Here is a 14877-nt window from a genome sequence, read left to right as displayed (position 1 = left end):
GACGACCTATTACAATATAATAAAGCTAGCAATTTAGTCTATCTCGGCCGGAAAGATACCTAAGTCAAAATCCGAGGCCAACGACTTAAGCTCGGCGAGGTAGAACACCATATTCGAGAATGCCTTTCAGGAATATGCTCCACTATAGCCGTGGAGCTGATTCTTCCTAAAGGCGGAAACGCTAGCCCTATAATAACAGCTTCGTTGTATCGAAGACACCAACGACCACGACCATATTGTCGAGCCTGTTATAGCCCGTCTTATGACCGTAGCTTCAGAGGTACAGGACGCTCTTACGGAGCGATTACCCAACTACATGTTACCGGCTATTTACTTTACGCTTTCATGTATACCACTTATTATCTCTGGCAACACGGACCAACGAAAACTACGCGAGATTGGTTCCAGCATTTCTAGCCGCCGGCAAACGCAGATTCGTACTTCCAGCAACGACAAGGAAGTACCAACAACGGATGTGGGAGAGGCGTCGCAACAGATCTGGAGTCGCGTGCTCAATCTTGACTCTGGCACCGTCAGCGCTGACGATAGTTTCTTCCGCCCTGGTGGTGACTCCATCTCGGCCATGAAGGTCGTTAGCGCGGTCCGTGAGGTTGGCCACGCCCTACTCTCCCTGTCCGTCGCTGACATTTTCCGTTACCCATTCCTCAATCAGCTAGCACAGAGAGGGGAGGCGGCACGGACAGGAGAGGAAGCAGCACAGATCTAGTACGGGGGAGCATCCGATACGCTGCCGTTGTAGCCTTTCGAAGTCATGGATAGCGACGCGGTCGACAGTTTACGCCAACCTGCAGCCACTCTTTACCAAGTAGATCTCGCGGCCATCGAAGATGCCTATCCCTGCGCTGCTCTTCAGAGGGCCTGTTAGCCCTTACGACCATGTCCGTCGATGCCAAGGCGTACGTCCTGCGACTGGTGCTGAATCTGCCGTCATCCGTCGATCTGCATAGGTTCCGGGTCGTGTGGAACGACATGACGGGTCTCTTCCCTATCCTACGCACTCGCATCGTGCATACGGAGAGCGGAGTGCTCATACAGGTGCTTTTTGCTGACCCCGTTCCCTGGACGGAGGGCGAAAACCTGCATCAGTACTTGGAAGATGACACAGCGGACCACATGGTGCTGGGTGGCCGGCTTTGGCACGTAGGCGCAGTCTCCTAAATAGGCATGTTTAGGAGCTTTACTATGGGTATAGAGTAATAGGCTCCAGGGTATTGCTTCCGTTTGCTGCACATCGATATGCACCATGGACCAAAACGCGGCATACAGCCTGGCAGCAGATATCAAACGAGTGCTTAATTCCAAGTGACTTGCTCTCCAAATACTAAAGTACCATAAAATTAAACTTAGATATACCGTCCTGATTGCTCTACCCTACTGCATACGCAAATGCGACCAACAAGCCCAGTCGCAGTGGCTGTCGCCTGTGCTACCCTAGATGGGAAGCTGAAGATGTGGCTGGCACAAACCCCACGTCCGAACTGGGAGATTGCGCTAGGTCGCCGTGAGAAGATGATTCAAAGGGGACCAAAGCAAGATTTCAACCATGCACATATGTGGCAATATGGATGACTATAGATGGCCACAGTGTATGGGGAGCACTCCGTACACTAAGGCGACAAGCTCGCGGATCATCGAACTTAGGAAGTGGTGATCACGTGACTTAGCCAGTGGGTATATGCCCACTTTCTGTACACCGATATTATCTTTTGTAGACTCAGACTTCTGTATACTACTTGACAGCACCTATACTATCATTTCACGCTTAGAGCGTTACACTTGCGGTCCCACGCTCATGCGAGCACCATATTCACCATCCTATGCTCGAGTAAATTCAGGCTCTTCCTTTCAGTGCATCATACCAGACCTTCACTACAACAATGTTCTATATCAACTGTAGAAAGTGTCATAATATATGATAATATAATAATCTACAGAAGGAAGTCTTGCCAGTAACTCAAGAAAAGGATCAAGTCTATGTCTTTACAAGGTGCAATCGCTCAGCGAGTTTCTTGTCCAACATTAATCACGATGACTTCAAGCTATAGCCGGGTTCAGTATATATTAGCTGGCTGTCTGAACTTACTGTCCCACTTATCTACTGGTAACTCATATGTCCTTTACTACCTAATACTGTTACCAGTATCGCACCGGCTTCGTACTGCTGCACATAGTTACCATTACCGGTTGGTACTGGTAGCATGCCCTAAGCGTTACTGGTGTGGATTCTGATACTAGTAGCACGATCTACAGTATACTGGCACATAGCTTTACCATCTTCTGACGGAACTAGTAACCCTTGAACATTTTACTGCCTTCTGCTGGAACTGGTAACCCAATTTTATGTACTAGACTAGTGCGCATTTCGACGAGCGCTTATTTTTACTATCAGATATTGTCACTGGTAATACCGCCTCCAAAGCTGCCTCGCTTTCTCGTGGCGGCTATTTCGGACGAGACCATAATAACTAGCGTCCTCCTCTTTCTCGTGCTCTTGCTTCTGGAAGACTTCCCAAGTTGTCTCTATTCTTAGTATTGTATCTTATTTTAGTATGGCTCTGAAAATATGGCCGAACTCGAACACTTGCATGCCAGTGGAACTAGGAGCTGGTCTAGTACAATGATGGATTCCGCACACCCGTTCCACGCCGTTTCGCCCTGTCTCCACTCAACCTATCCCGCCTTCGATTACTGGGTCCGCAATATGAGTAGACTTCTCCGAACACCGCCAAGATGTGGACAAGGTTCTTAGTCGCGAAGCCGTATAATTCATTCCATTCTATCCCTAATAAACCATCCTGCGGCAGCATGCTAAGGGCAGAAATTGAGGAGTTGCTGCTCAAGACCAACAGGAGGACCACAAATTGGGTTACTAAAGAGGATTAATATATTTCCGGACTTGTGGCTTAGCAGTCCAAGGCTTCAATCTGCCTATATAATGTAGGCTACACCTCATCCCCCTTTGCACACATCCGTTCCGATTTCAATCTCAACTACCTCTTATCACGTCACCTCGTTTCGCCCCTATCTATTGATGATGTCGTCAACATCGCGTACCCCGCTTTTCGAGTTGCCTCCCGAGGTGGGCGTCGAGGTATTACGCTTTTTACCCGATTTCACCTCGTTATTCTACGCTTTGCGAACCTGCAGTACGCTACGCAACTGGTATCTTAATGACAGTTGTCGCATCCTACGCGATATTTTCTTAGCACAGCATGATCGAATCAGCGGCCACAACGTTGGTTCACTTTTTTGGGACCTTGTATTCGCAATTCAACACACATTCATTTCGAGAGATATTACCGAGCAGCTCTTGACTATCGGGTGGAAGGTCTTTCGACAAATACAACTAGAGGAGCTTATTCTCCCGCTCGCAAGGTAATTGGCTCGGTCGTATATACGCGATCATCGTAAGAAGGATGCCGTCAAACTTCTACGGAAACTCATCCGTGGCATCGAGCCGTTCGTTTTATGCGCCAAATTCTCAGACCACGGTCAATCTAAATGATCTGACTTTGATCAGTCCGACACTGGCGTCATTGAGAATGCTGCTCATTTTCTGATCCCAAAACCTCCAGTCTTAGACATCTCCATGCCGAAAACCACCATCTATATTCAACATGTAACAACCTCAAACCAACAGCGAAAAAGTAGTAACTAACGACGAAAAAGTAGCAACCAACAATATATCATGGTAATATAACTACAAACCGGTCTTCTATCTATCTCTATTGCGAAATACTCAAGCTAGTGTCTACCTATCCCAAAGTTCATTCGTGTGAGAGAACTTTATACACTATGTGATTGCCTCAAGGAAAGAATCTCATACTGACATACTAGCTCTCTACTAAAAATAATTCACTTTTACAAAGAATGACCCTAAATGCCCTAAATGCGCCGGGGATGGCACCTGCGAGAAGAAGGTCGAAGAATGGGTACAAGTTGCTTGCGGGTGCGGCAATGACCCAGACTGCGGAAACTGCGAGGGTGATGGGGTCTACAATGAATGGCGAATGAAAATTGACCACGTGGATTATGACTGCTCATAGTATGAGTGTCATCTAGTATGACACCGAAGTTCCTCTTCCGAGATTGGGCAAGTCTTGTCATTTTCGAATAAGCTATATGAGATAAAGGGGCAACGAACATGGCTATATACACTAAATAAAACCATGTACTGAAGAGCTTATAGGTTGTTTATCTCTCCGGAGATTCTACTACTATAGCCCTTAAAAATGAAATTGCCCATTTATTCATCGCAATTGTTTATGTCCTTTCGTTCTCTGAACCTCCTCATTTCCTGCGACATGTTCAATGCTTCGGTGCGGCGGGTCGCCATGAATTGAATATTAACACATAAAGAAACAGCGAGTTCGAAGAAATTTATTAGAAACACCAATCTTCATTATTGAAGTGAGTATGCGTCGACACACATATCGAAAGGGTCGCAGGCGCTTGCTGGGAAGATCTATGATGGGTGAATGAGGGGTTCAGGTATGCTGGCACGAGGTCTCAAGCGTTATAGCTGCAAGTCTGGACTGAGATCTCCTATCATTAAAGAGTATCACGTAACGTGGACAACGTGGTAATTGATGTGCGATGTTGATCTTCGGAGCCTCAGTACCTGGATGAACCAAGCCACAAATCCGTGCGTGGCGCCCACGTATGCGCCAAGTCCCACATAACCTGACTGCCGGGTCGCAACCTTCAAGCCACAGAACTTAGGCATGCAGATCATCCAATGGTCAACTAAGGTTAGACTAACTAACCGTAACCTAGGTTAGTCTAGTCTAGAATCTGAGGTTTTCATAGGACTCGAGTAGTGCATGAGACTGCATCCGAATTGCCAGGCGACAATAGCGACCCATTGCTCAACTGCGCTTTCGGCATGACGGGTTTATGCTTGGTAGGACTTTGCAAGAAGTTCCAAGCTTAGTTACAAGGCCTTCCAGCGTAGTCGTCAGCCGCTGTGCCAGCTGCTGTCGCGTTCATTATTCGCATAAATTTGCGGAAGTACCCCAAAAGTTGCAGGGCTTAGTCCGAAACCGCCTTGCCAAAACCAGTGTAAATGACACCGATGAATAGTTAGTGGTAGACGGGCCTAGAACCGCACGCCGACGCACTGGAGAACGCTAACCTAGACGTCTGGGTTTGGTTACTTGGTGTTACATAGAGACGAAGATAGTCGGCAGGCACCACTCTGAACATGTGCAAAGAATCTCAAGTAAATGTCTTAGGGACATATCGTGCGGCATTCCCTAACCTAGTGTCCTTGGGCGATTAGCTCTTACAAGTGCAGCGGCATTATACAGTAGACCCCATAGCACGCTAACTAGTGGTGCAGTCGGTACCCAGGCTGACAGGTCGGTAGTCGGCAGATAGCAGCCTCCGAACGATACCCGGACAAGTCCGCCAGCGATTGAACCTCCCATACTTCTGCAACAGGTTTGTACTTAGGTGTTACTCGTCGCCAGCAAAGACCTGATATAGCTACAGGTTGAAAAACCAAGTAAGTCCGAACCCGTGCTAGTTTGGTCCGAAAAGATCGCGTACAATTCAGATCAATTATTACCATGATAATTAACTCTGCCTATTTTCAATAATGGCCTGCACTGCCCTTCTCTATCTCCTACGGTCTATTCCACATTTCAAAACCACTGCTTGCGCTGTTGATAGTATGATACAAAGACGTCCGTGCGCTTCAACGACCTGCAAACGATCGAATTTCTTCGTTAATACAAGGTTCCACCAGTGTGGCTAACCTCAAAACCAGCGTCACGAGGTGTGTAAGATTGGTTGGATATCCGGGCGGCTAGACACATCTGGCCTTGTCCACATTTCACTATCCGAGTTGCATGTATTCAAACATCGGGAATTTTGTTCCGAAGGAATGAGGGCATTCATCGGCGAAAAGCTTGATTTATACGCTTTTTTACCATCTAGAAACACCTGATTGACATACTTTCCTGATGGAGCCGGACAAGCCTTCCCTTTATCGTTGATGCTATGCATGGTATGCTTACTGTGAAAGAGAGCGGCACTTTTTTTTTTTTTGGCCGTCTTGACATTGTGGTGTTGCTTTTACTGATAGATGTACTGTGTAATAGTCACCCAAATGACAATTGACGGTCCCGATTTTCTTGATTACGCACGTAATTCGCGGACTGGAGGGACAACGTGCGGGCTAGTGAGCCTGGAGCGTTTCCCTCCACGTCTTACTACAGCCTTGAGACTTCGTTTTACAGTACGAAGCCGGTCTCGGTTGCGGGAAAAGGCGGATCACCTGCCCGACTGTCTATGTTCAGCTATGAATAGCAGCTTATCTATAAGGGCGATCCAGAACCGCAGAGATAGTTTAGTGAAGTATCACGTATGAAAACTCGGACATTAGTATGCCACACTATGGTATCGAATTCCATCAGATGGTCCTTACTGGTTTTGTATTGAGATCACACTTTTGTGATGACGCTGCGAGCTAGGTTTAAATTCTCCATTAGAGAATATCGTCACGTTGCAGGATGTACCAAGACCATTGAAGTCTCATCTGGTCCTCCTTGTCTGTCTACGCAACGGCGATGTAAGATATTAAGATCGAGATGAAAGCGGAGCGAGAATGTACCTTCATGGCATGAATTCAGATGCTGACAAGGTGGTGACATAACTTAGTTTATTGAAGGACGTCGTCATGAAACATCGTGTAATTCCGCGGAAATCGTAATTACTATATTAATTAGACCACCAAATTATGACGAACGAAAGCCTTTTGGGGCTGTACTATACTATATTTCATATCTCTTGGTACGGGCTTGGCTGCTTACGAGAGAATATGCAATTGTACTTGAGTTGTATTGTCGGTGGCGTTTCCTCAGATCTGTCGTGCAGCTGTTCACCGCGCCCCAAAGTTCGGCTGTGCAGGGCTGGTCCACGTTAGATCATATTCGACTAAATTCTCGGGTACTATGTAGTAAGCACAGTCAAAATACTTGTAGTGTTGATAGCTAGGGTTACCAAGGAAGCTTTTTTACAGCTTTATCTCAAGAAGTGCGGGAAGGTGACCACTGGTCCTATTTGGTGTAGCATGTTTGCTAAGCTAAGCTGGATCAAACTTGTTTAAAAGCCAATCAAAGTTGAGGATTCGGGAAGCTAAGCATACTTTTTGGTGTGGCTATGGTGGCTTGCACGTGGCTAGCTGTCATGTACGTCGATTCTTGCGTTATTGTAGTTTGAGAAACAAGACAGCGATTTGTCGCCCATGCGTTCAAAGATTGAAAGCTACCAAACCCCAAGCTCGTCGGCTTGGAAGGCTATCGGCTCAGAAGTCATCGCCGAGCTGAGAGGATATCGGCTGCAAGTCCGCTGCGATTGCTGCCCCAAATTGAGTAGTCCCCGCCTTGGAGCTCATTCCAACTGAAGGTTAAGGAATCAACCTTATTTGCTAAAAGTTGATCGTTTAAGTTATGATCAACGGTCGCGTCTGCTACTGCTACCTGTTGATGATACACAGTGAACATTCAACACTGTATCCCGGCTAGGACAGCAGGTTTGTATCTACGCAGACTCGTAAGAGCAAATTAACCATCTGTCGGCATATAGGGAAATTTTTACCTATGGGCCTATTTCATGCGTGCCAAATCTCTATGACAGGCCGGTTTAATGGCAGGTATACCTATTAAAATTATTTGCACAAGCGATAAAGTAGAGAAAGATGATGCGTTGGAAAGAATTAATGCTCTAACATTGTGCTTACAGATATCCACTGGTCTATCACCAGGCTGAAGCCATGAAATAATGCTAAGATTAGCACAATATATGCAACAAATAATCAGTCTTTTGTATGTATGAGCCTGGGCTGGTGACTAGGTCCAAGCTAATAGAGACGGAGACTATATAATTACGTGCTGGCTAAAACCTAAAAGTGTGATTGGTTCGTGGGAAATGCAATCATAAGCACCCTGCATGAGTCTGACAAAAACCTTAATTCTCTTAAGTTGAAGCTATAATGGGAGATCAACTAGAAATTTGAGAATTTTACGACAGTTCAGAATATACAAGTCAGTAACTTGACTAGCTCTGTGTAGCTTAAGTGCAACATCTATTAACCTCTTAGGTATCTATGATTGTTCTGGGTTATACATGATCAGAGCCAGCTGTTACAATTATGTTAGTATGTTTTCGTACGAGCCAATGTAATATTTGGGATATTTATGCAAATCTATCGAAATATGATGGCGGTAGCGAAACACCGGTGCTCACAGCTTGCCATGGAGTAAATGTCAGATTACACTGCTATACCAAAGATCCAAAAGCTTATCCTCAACTGTAATACTGTATTCCAATATTTCTACAGCTGAACTTCTAAGTGAAGGTACATGCGGCCTCGTTGCTGTTAGAACTTCGTGGCGTTGTTAGCGGTAAGCTAAATCAGTCGCATCGATGGAGATTTTACCCTTAGGCATGGAAAGTTTAGGAAAGCAAAACAATTGAACTACTGACAAGCTCTTACCTTACTTTAAGTTTCAAACTACATGCCTAATGGGTTCAACTGTTGTCTCTCTAAGAGAACTGTCCACTAACGCTCCTGCGGCGTTTCACCTTAGTCTTTGACAATTTGTGTCTGGGGCTGGTGTATAATGCTCGATATAGCATACTGAGCAAATAACTATAAAGCCTCCTTGAAGGGCCATTGGAATAGACTATCTTTCTCTTAACTACTTAAACCAAACAACTCATTGCTCACCATACACTATCACATCATCAGCATGAGAGTCTTTATCCAGAGTCTCGTTGCACTCAGCCTTGCTAGCACTATCAGTGCTCAGCTTGAGGTGGTCAATGTATGCCCAGGCCCCAAGAACCAACAGCTTTGCTGCAGCAATTGTTTCGGCGGCACCTGTATCTTTAACCAAGTCTGTGGTCCCACTGAGGTGACATGGTGTTGCAATGTGGTGAGTTATAACTAAAAGTCCTGCCTACGAAGCTTCAATTTGAATCAGCACTAAAACATAATCCTCAGGCAAACATCTTCAAACCAATTTGCACTGTATTTGTGAGTAAAAAGGATATCACACTCGGATTTTAAACTACTAACTCCAAGTAGAAACGACCTCCAACAAAGAAGAGCATGAGAATTAGACAAGCTGCGACCTGCGATCCAGCTGATCCAGCCGGCTACACGCAGACAATCTGTTGTAACACCGGCACAGGCACATGTGATGCCGCTCCCACATGTGCAGCAGCCGATGATACCTATTGCTGCAATATTGTGAGTACACACTGAACGAGCTAGCATCTTGATTGACCTCTCGTCGAGTTCTTCCGCGACTGACTCCGTGACTTCTAGGCCGATCCAGCAAATCCGTTGTGTGTCCTGATTTCGGGAAGTGGTGGCACAACGACGACAGCCAGTAACTCCGCTGAGGCGTCTTCAGTGACTGGTTCAGATTCGGGGTCTGCTAGTGCGACTGAATCTGCCTCTACAACTGACACTGGATCCGCCTCTGCGACTGACACTGGATCCGCCTCTGCGACTGGCACTGAATCTGCGTCTGCGAGTGTTACTGACACTGCGACTGCAACCAGTAACTCTGCCACCGACACTGGTACGCTGACTACTTCAGCTGCAGCAACGACCTAGGCTAGTTTTGAGGTACAGCACGGAAGATCCTTGGTTTTCAAGGCAGAGTGGTACTCGAACAAAATCAGATTTTCTTTTGAGCCAACATTAGGGCAAGATCAGGCAATTTAAAAGAATATTAGTCATTGTATTTGAGACGAAAGATTACTTGGTCATGTACCATATATATAGTCATAGTCATTCCTTCATAAATGCCAACTATATTCATTCTTTACTTTTTTCACGCAATCTTGTCTTAAAAAGCCAGTTTGAGAAACAGGTGCGTATGCTGTAACAGGCGCTTCTTTTATTTATTTTTTGGATTTGCGCCAACTGATTCTTAAAAGCCTCTCAACATCCGGCATCCGGCAACGAATTCATGAAAGGTATATAGGCATTTGTACTCTGCGAAGATGTTGATGGACAGCTTTTGAAACTCAAGGGTCCCACCAGTGGAGCTATTGACCATAGTGCAGCCACTTCTAAACAACGATAACCACAATCAACACAAATCTGTGATTGGGAATAACGCAATCTTCTTACAGGCACCGCTGTAAATGAGCATTTTACAAGCACTAAAATGATCATTATATCTTGCCTGCGTGTGGTATTGAATCCGTCCGATTTTCAGGCGATGAAACTATCCAGAGCCGATTCTTCGACGCACAGGCTTAAAATAGAGACATATGGATCGAATTACTGTCTATATTGCCTTTAGTATTGATTTTCCTAAAGTTTTCGGCATACACATACCTGCTGAAAACATCTCGTTTCATAGGAAGGGAGACCGTGCCATAAATACGTAGTTTTTACCAGCTCTTGATTGAAATTATTGTTTTTATCCAATTGTAACGACCACACAAGCAAGCGTTGTAAGGCTGAGGGGATTATCATCTACCCATATATATCTGAGTGATCATAGAGAATTAGTGAAGACCATGAGCGTAAACTTTAGGAATCTTCTGGAACTCGACCATCTATAGCTATAGCGGTCGCTGAGATAGAAGTCTCAAGATTTTAGTAGAATGGGCGGATAGATCAGCGTCTTCCAAAGCCGCGCAGAACATTCAAAAAGATACGCCTGGAGCTCTATTCAGTTTTTGCGATGACGATCGGTTCTTAGAATTGCTCTTCGATAAGGCTGCGGAGCCAAAATATGGATGCGAGAATTGTTTAAGGGTAAGGCATATGTTCTACATCTCTAATAGGGTACAACTTATTAAGATTCTTAGCCCACCGTACGCTCTATAAATGGCTGCTATGTTACGTAGCATGTCGTGCTTTAAGAAAAGAATAAGAAAGCCGTCGACAATTTTGTCGGATTGCAATAGATTCCCAGCCAACAAGCTCCTATCTCCTCGAATTTAGTGGAAGAGCCGAAGGGCAGACGATAGAAATCCGACCATCAAGCATAGAGTATAATTTCGGGGCAAAGAAAGCAGAACCATTTGTTGTTAAGAATTGGATTCAAAATCACAGGCAACGACTAAGACATATATACTGTGGACAATCGAAAGAAAATCAGTATTGCAATCAGAACGCTTCTCGAAACCAACATTGGTCATAGGCTGACATGTACTAATAACAACATTTAGTAACAGTATTGATTAGCAAGCTGGGGAAGATCGTTCTGCTGAGCATTTATGTGACTATTACGTGCTCCGCCGCCTTTTGCTACTCCTGTCTGTCACTTATAAATTCCACGACGGTGACAAATGACTCCACTGTGAACTCGGAGGTAGTCTCGGGGCTTTGTTGGCCCATCTTTGCGACTTGTGTCATCATGGACCTATCATCCTACTATCACCATGGATTTGTGCAGCATAGAGTATGATTGTCAAAACTTCGGGGCTACACGCCACGTGAAGGCGTGCAACGTGCTCCTTAGCGCTTGCCTTACCAGCACGAAGGGCACCATTATGGACTCTGGGCTAGCACTTTCGTAGCTTTACCACTTATCTTAGGTTCTTAGGTGGCAGTGTATAACATCCCAACTCCGAGCTCGTTCCAGCCCATACTCTGTACTAGCATAATTTGTTCCAATCTTCTATTCATACTTGCTGTCATAATTCATAATACCTCTACCCAAGTGCTAAACCTCGGCGGTGTACATGGTACTGCTATCTTAATCGAATAGGCTGGCAAATGGTTCTCAATCTTCCAACTGTCAAAATCATGTTAAGTAGACAATTCAGGCTTTTAAAGTTCTAGAGTGGCTGAGCTCAGGGAGACTCGGCCACAACTCAGGTTACTTTGCCAGCAGTTCAGTTTTGCAAGCGCAAGTGGGATCTTAGCGAGGCCACTTCTACGGTGGACTATCGCAAGAAATCACATCGTCTGTAATGTTCTTGTTGACCCTACGATATACCAGCTAGATTTATAATCCGCTGTTTTAGTTCATATCTTCATTAACGGAACATAGTAGGTATGCATCGCTATTATTACCTCTTTGAAAAGTTTCAATAATGCTATAACACGAATACCGACTTGAGGCATTCGAGCATATCACGGATTCCGGCATGGAAGATACATTAGACCTCGAGATGGGTTTTCTGTCGGATCTTGAGGGGCACATGAACAAATACTCACTATTTCCACGACGAAGCTACTGTCAGCCTTATGGAACAATATCCACTATGCTTCTAGCAAACGAAATACAGTGCCAGACGCGGAATCTAACTCTGGGATCCTCAATTGACAAAAATGTCCAGGATTAGTGAGTTTGGGATTTAGTATCATGCCTGCCGAGACCAGCTCGAACCACTTGGTGGACACGCAATGGATTGCTCAACTTTGCTGGTTTGCGGTGCGAATCACCTATGTCATCTCGCAAAATGTATGTTACAATGCTTAGTGGGTAAAGAAGATGTTCCCCTTCCCTTTCCTTCCTTCTAACCTTCCAGCACAATACAAACAGTTGAGCAAAGAACTATATTGTCTAGTCAAAGACATGTCTGTTACCACGGGCTTTGTTCTACTCCACCACTACGCCCACAACCTTTGTCCCAGGGTTAAGCAAAGTTTTAGTATGCGTCCTGATGCCAACAATGGAGTCTGTTTATCATCAATCTTAGGTGAGTTATATATAATAAGTAGAAGCTCAACAAGATTAGCACTTTGAATGTAAACAGGCCACTGAACGAATCAACTAAGATTTACATATTATCACATCGAACTCAAGATCACGCCAGAACTCTAACGATGGGCTGGTGCCCATATCATCAACAGTACCTAGAGAAGCGCAGACAATACCGGCGCCGAGACCTCACGATCCAGGTTCAACAAGGATACAAATCGTACCAGGACCGTGATTTCGAGGTCGGCAGGGAAGATGCCGGAAACGAGCTTGAGCTTGATGTGATTTGGGAGGATGTTACTTGAAATGCCCTAGAGCATGCGGATTCAGCTCCTTGTGGGTGCTCCGGTCATTGCTAGATAGAAGTATGAGATAAAGAAGCTTTCTAAAAGTAAAGGATTGATGCTGTCCTCGGTTTTGCTCCATATTTCTAGGCAAGATGAAAATTTAAACAGCCATAGTATACACACTAGTAGCTTGCGTCATAATTTACCAATTTTCTGTCCACCTATATCGCGAGTTCCGCTGTCCCAAATTATACTGCGTTATAACACAGATGGTCTACCTTGTGAGCTGAAACACAACATGATAAGACAAATAGCCAAGATGGCAAACATCTTGCTCCACAGGCAGGCTTGCAACGTTACGTTGAACGACATGGAGAAGAAAAAAAGATACAAGGGGCGTATTTTGCTATATGCAATGTGGCAGCTTGGTAACACTAACCACAAACCCAAACCAGTAGACTGGCAGCCAAAAAGAACTCCTGTGCGCCATGCGCAAAAGATTTGGTGGAGAGGCTGGGAATCGAACCCAGAACCTTTTCCATGCTTTCACATGCTAAGGAAACGTCATACCACTAGACCACATCCCCTGAGATAACCTTACAGAAGAAGGTGAAGTCATCTTACGATGATTGGATGAAAACATGTCCTTTTGTAACATACTAAGGACCAAGATTGCGCTGGTGCCCCAGGCATTTAGGGTCTGTGCTACCCCTGTTGGTACCGGAGCTAGCCGGCGGTCAAGATCTCCACCTGGAAGCCTTGGAAGCGATTGCAAGCGATTGCATCGGTCGCAAGCGGAGCAGCCATGCGCCTGTTAAGCTTACTGTCGAAGGTAGCAGTGGTGGATGACCTTAATCCTTGCGATGACAAGTGCCAAAGTCTGCTGGTATTAGCCGGATCATGCAAGTTGGTGTGAAGTCGAGGTTCGATGTAGTTAATGGCCAAAAGCCGGTGTTTTGGAATATTATGGGGTCAAGCGGGACTGAATGTTGTCAAGTACATAGTGGCACTAGCCGAATAGATAAATCGGATGAGCTATGCAATAAGCAACAGAACAATGAGTACGGACTATGAGTAGCATTCACTTTGACGTAAAGTTCCGACGCGCATGCTATGAGACCATTGACTGTTTGTAAAAGTCGCTTGGAAATGGGGAGGGAGTTCAAATCTCCTCGAAGGACTAGCCGCGTATTACGTTCGTTAGACAATGCATGCGGCAGTGACTTTCGATATGATAGGCGAATTTGTCGTTTCGGTGTCGAAGTCTCGTCACGTACTTCCATTCATATTCTAATGCACCAAGCACGCGGCAATGTGGCCAACCAGATCCGTGCATGACTCAGCCAACGGCATTATAGGGCGTACAATTTGGATTGCACTCAAGCCCGCCAGTGCATCATATACATTCATTACGGGTAATCCTTCGTATTGAATGGTTTGACTCCAGATATGAACGCAGATATCTTGCGCGCAAGTGTGAATGGTCGTCTGTACTTAGGAGCCAACGCCAATTACAGAGCCAGTTCGTATGCAAAGGAAACCAAATGCCTCGCGAGCAAATATATCGGACTGAGGGTTGTATAAGTGGGAGCATTAGCTGTGAATTCTCAGAGAACGGAGGTGAGTGCTAAAGAGCGACGATACGAGAAATTTGACAAGATACATGCATGCAACAGAATCCAACATATCCAGAGTATCAAATTAGAGTAATATAAAGAGATCCGACGTAAAGTAATTACACTGCGAAAAATTCCAGGGAAAGCACATACAAGAGTTACCACAGCACTATAGAATGGCGTCTTTACAATCTCCCTCAAATTCTGATCTAAAAGGCATGAAGTCGAATAACAAATTCCCTCGAGAGATTAAAACCATCGTATCGT

General features: G+C 45.2%; 3 protein-coding genes and 1 non-coding gene across 4 annotated transcripts; 3 read left to right on the top strand and 1 right to left on the bottom strand.

The window, feature by feature from the left end:
* Positions 1–262: 262 nt before the first annotated feature.
* On the top strand, positions 263–727 carry BKA67DRAFT_541109 (uncharacterized protein; the record flags this gene model as incomplete). Its single annotated transcript, XM_046100875.1, has 1 exon — positions 263–727. The coding sequence occupies one exon, from the start codon at positions 263–265 to the stop codon at positions 725–727; it is 465 nt and encodes a 154-aa protein (XP_045952631.1).
* Positions 728–8777: 8050 nt separating this feature from the next.
* Positions 8778–9652, top strand: BKA67DRAFT_663977 (uncharacterized protein; the record flags this gene model as incomplete). Its single annotated transcript, XM_046108290.1, has 4 exons — positions 8778–8963; positions 9032–9064; positions 9116–9280; positions 9359–9652. 4 exons carry the CDS (start codon positions 8778–8780, stop codon positions 9650–9652), a joined length of 678 nt encoding a protein of 225 aa, XP_045952630.1.
* Positions 9653–12150: 2498 nt separating this feature from the next.
* Positions 12151–13012, top strand: BKA67DRAFT_541107 (uncharacterized protein; the record flags this gene model as incomplete). Its single annotated transcript, XM_046100874.1, has 4 exons — positions 12151–12347; positions 12386–12467; positions 12574–12657; positions 12731–13012. The coding sequence occupies 4 exons, from the start codon at positions 12151–12153 to the stop codon at positions 13010–13012; spliced, it is 645 nt and encodes a 214-aa protein (XP_045952629.1).
* A 487-nt stretch (positions 13013–13499) lies between these two features.
* On the bottom strand, positions 13500–13581 carry BKA67DRAFT_t170. Its single transcript has one exon. It is a non-coding gene; the product is annotated as a tRNA-Ala (tRNA).
* Positions 13582–14877: the final 1296 nt, after the last annotated feature.

The sequence above is a fragment of the Truncatella angustata genome (genome assembly GCF_020726525.1).
Source record: "Truncatella angustata strain MPI-SDFR-AT-0073 chromosome Unknown BKA67scaffold_10, whole genome shotgun sequence".
Lineage (NCBI taxonomy): Eukaryota > Fungi > Ascomycota > Sordariomycetes > Amphisphaeriales > Sporocadaceae > Truncatella > Truncatella angustata.
The sequence above is the reverse complement of the archived record's forward strand: the minus strand, read 5'-3'. Positions and strand labels throughout refer to the sequence as shown.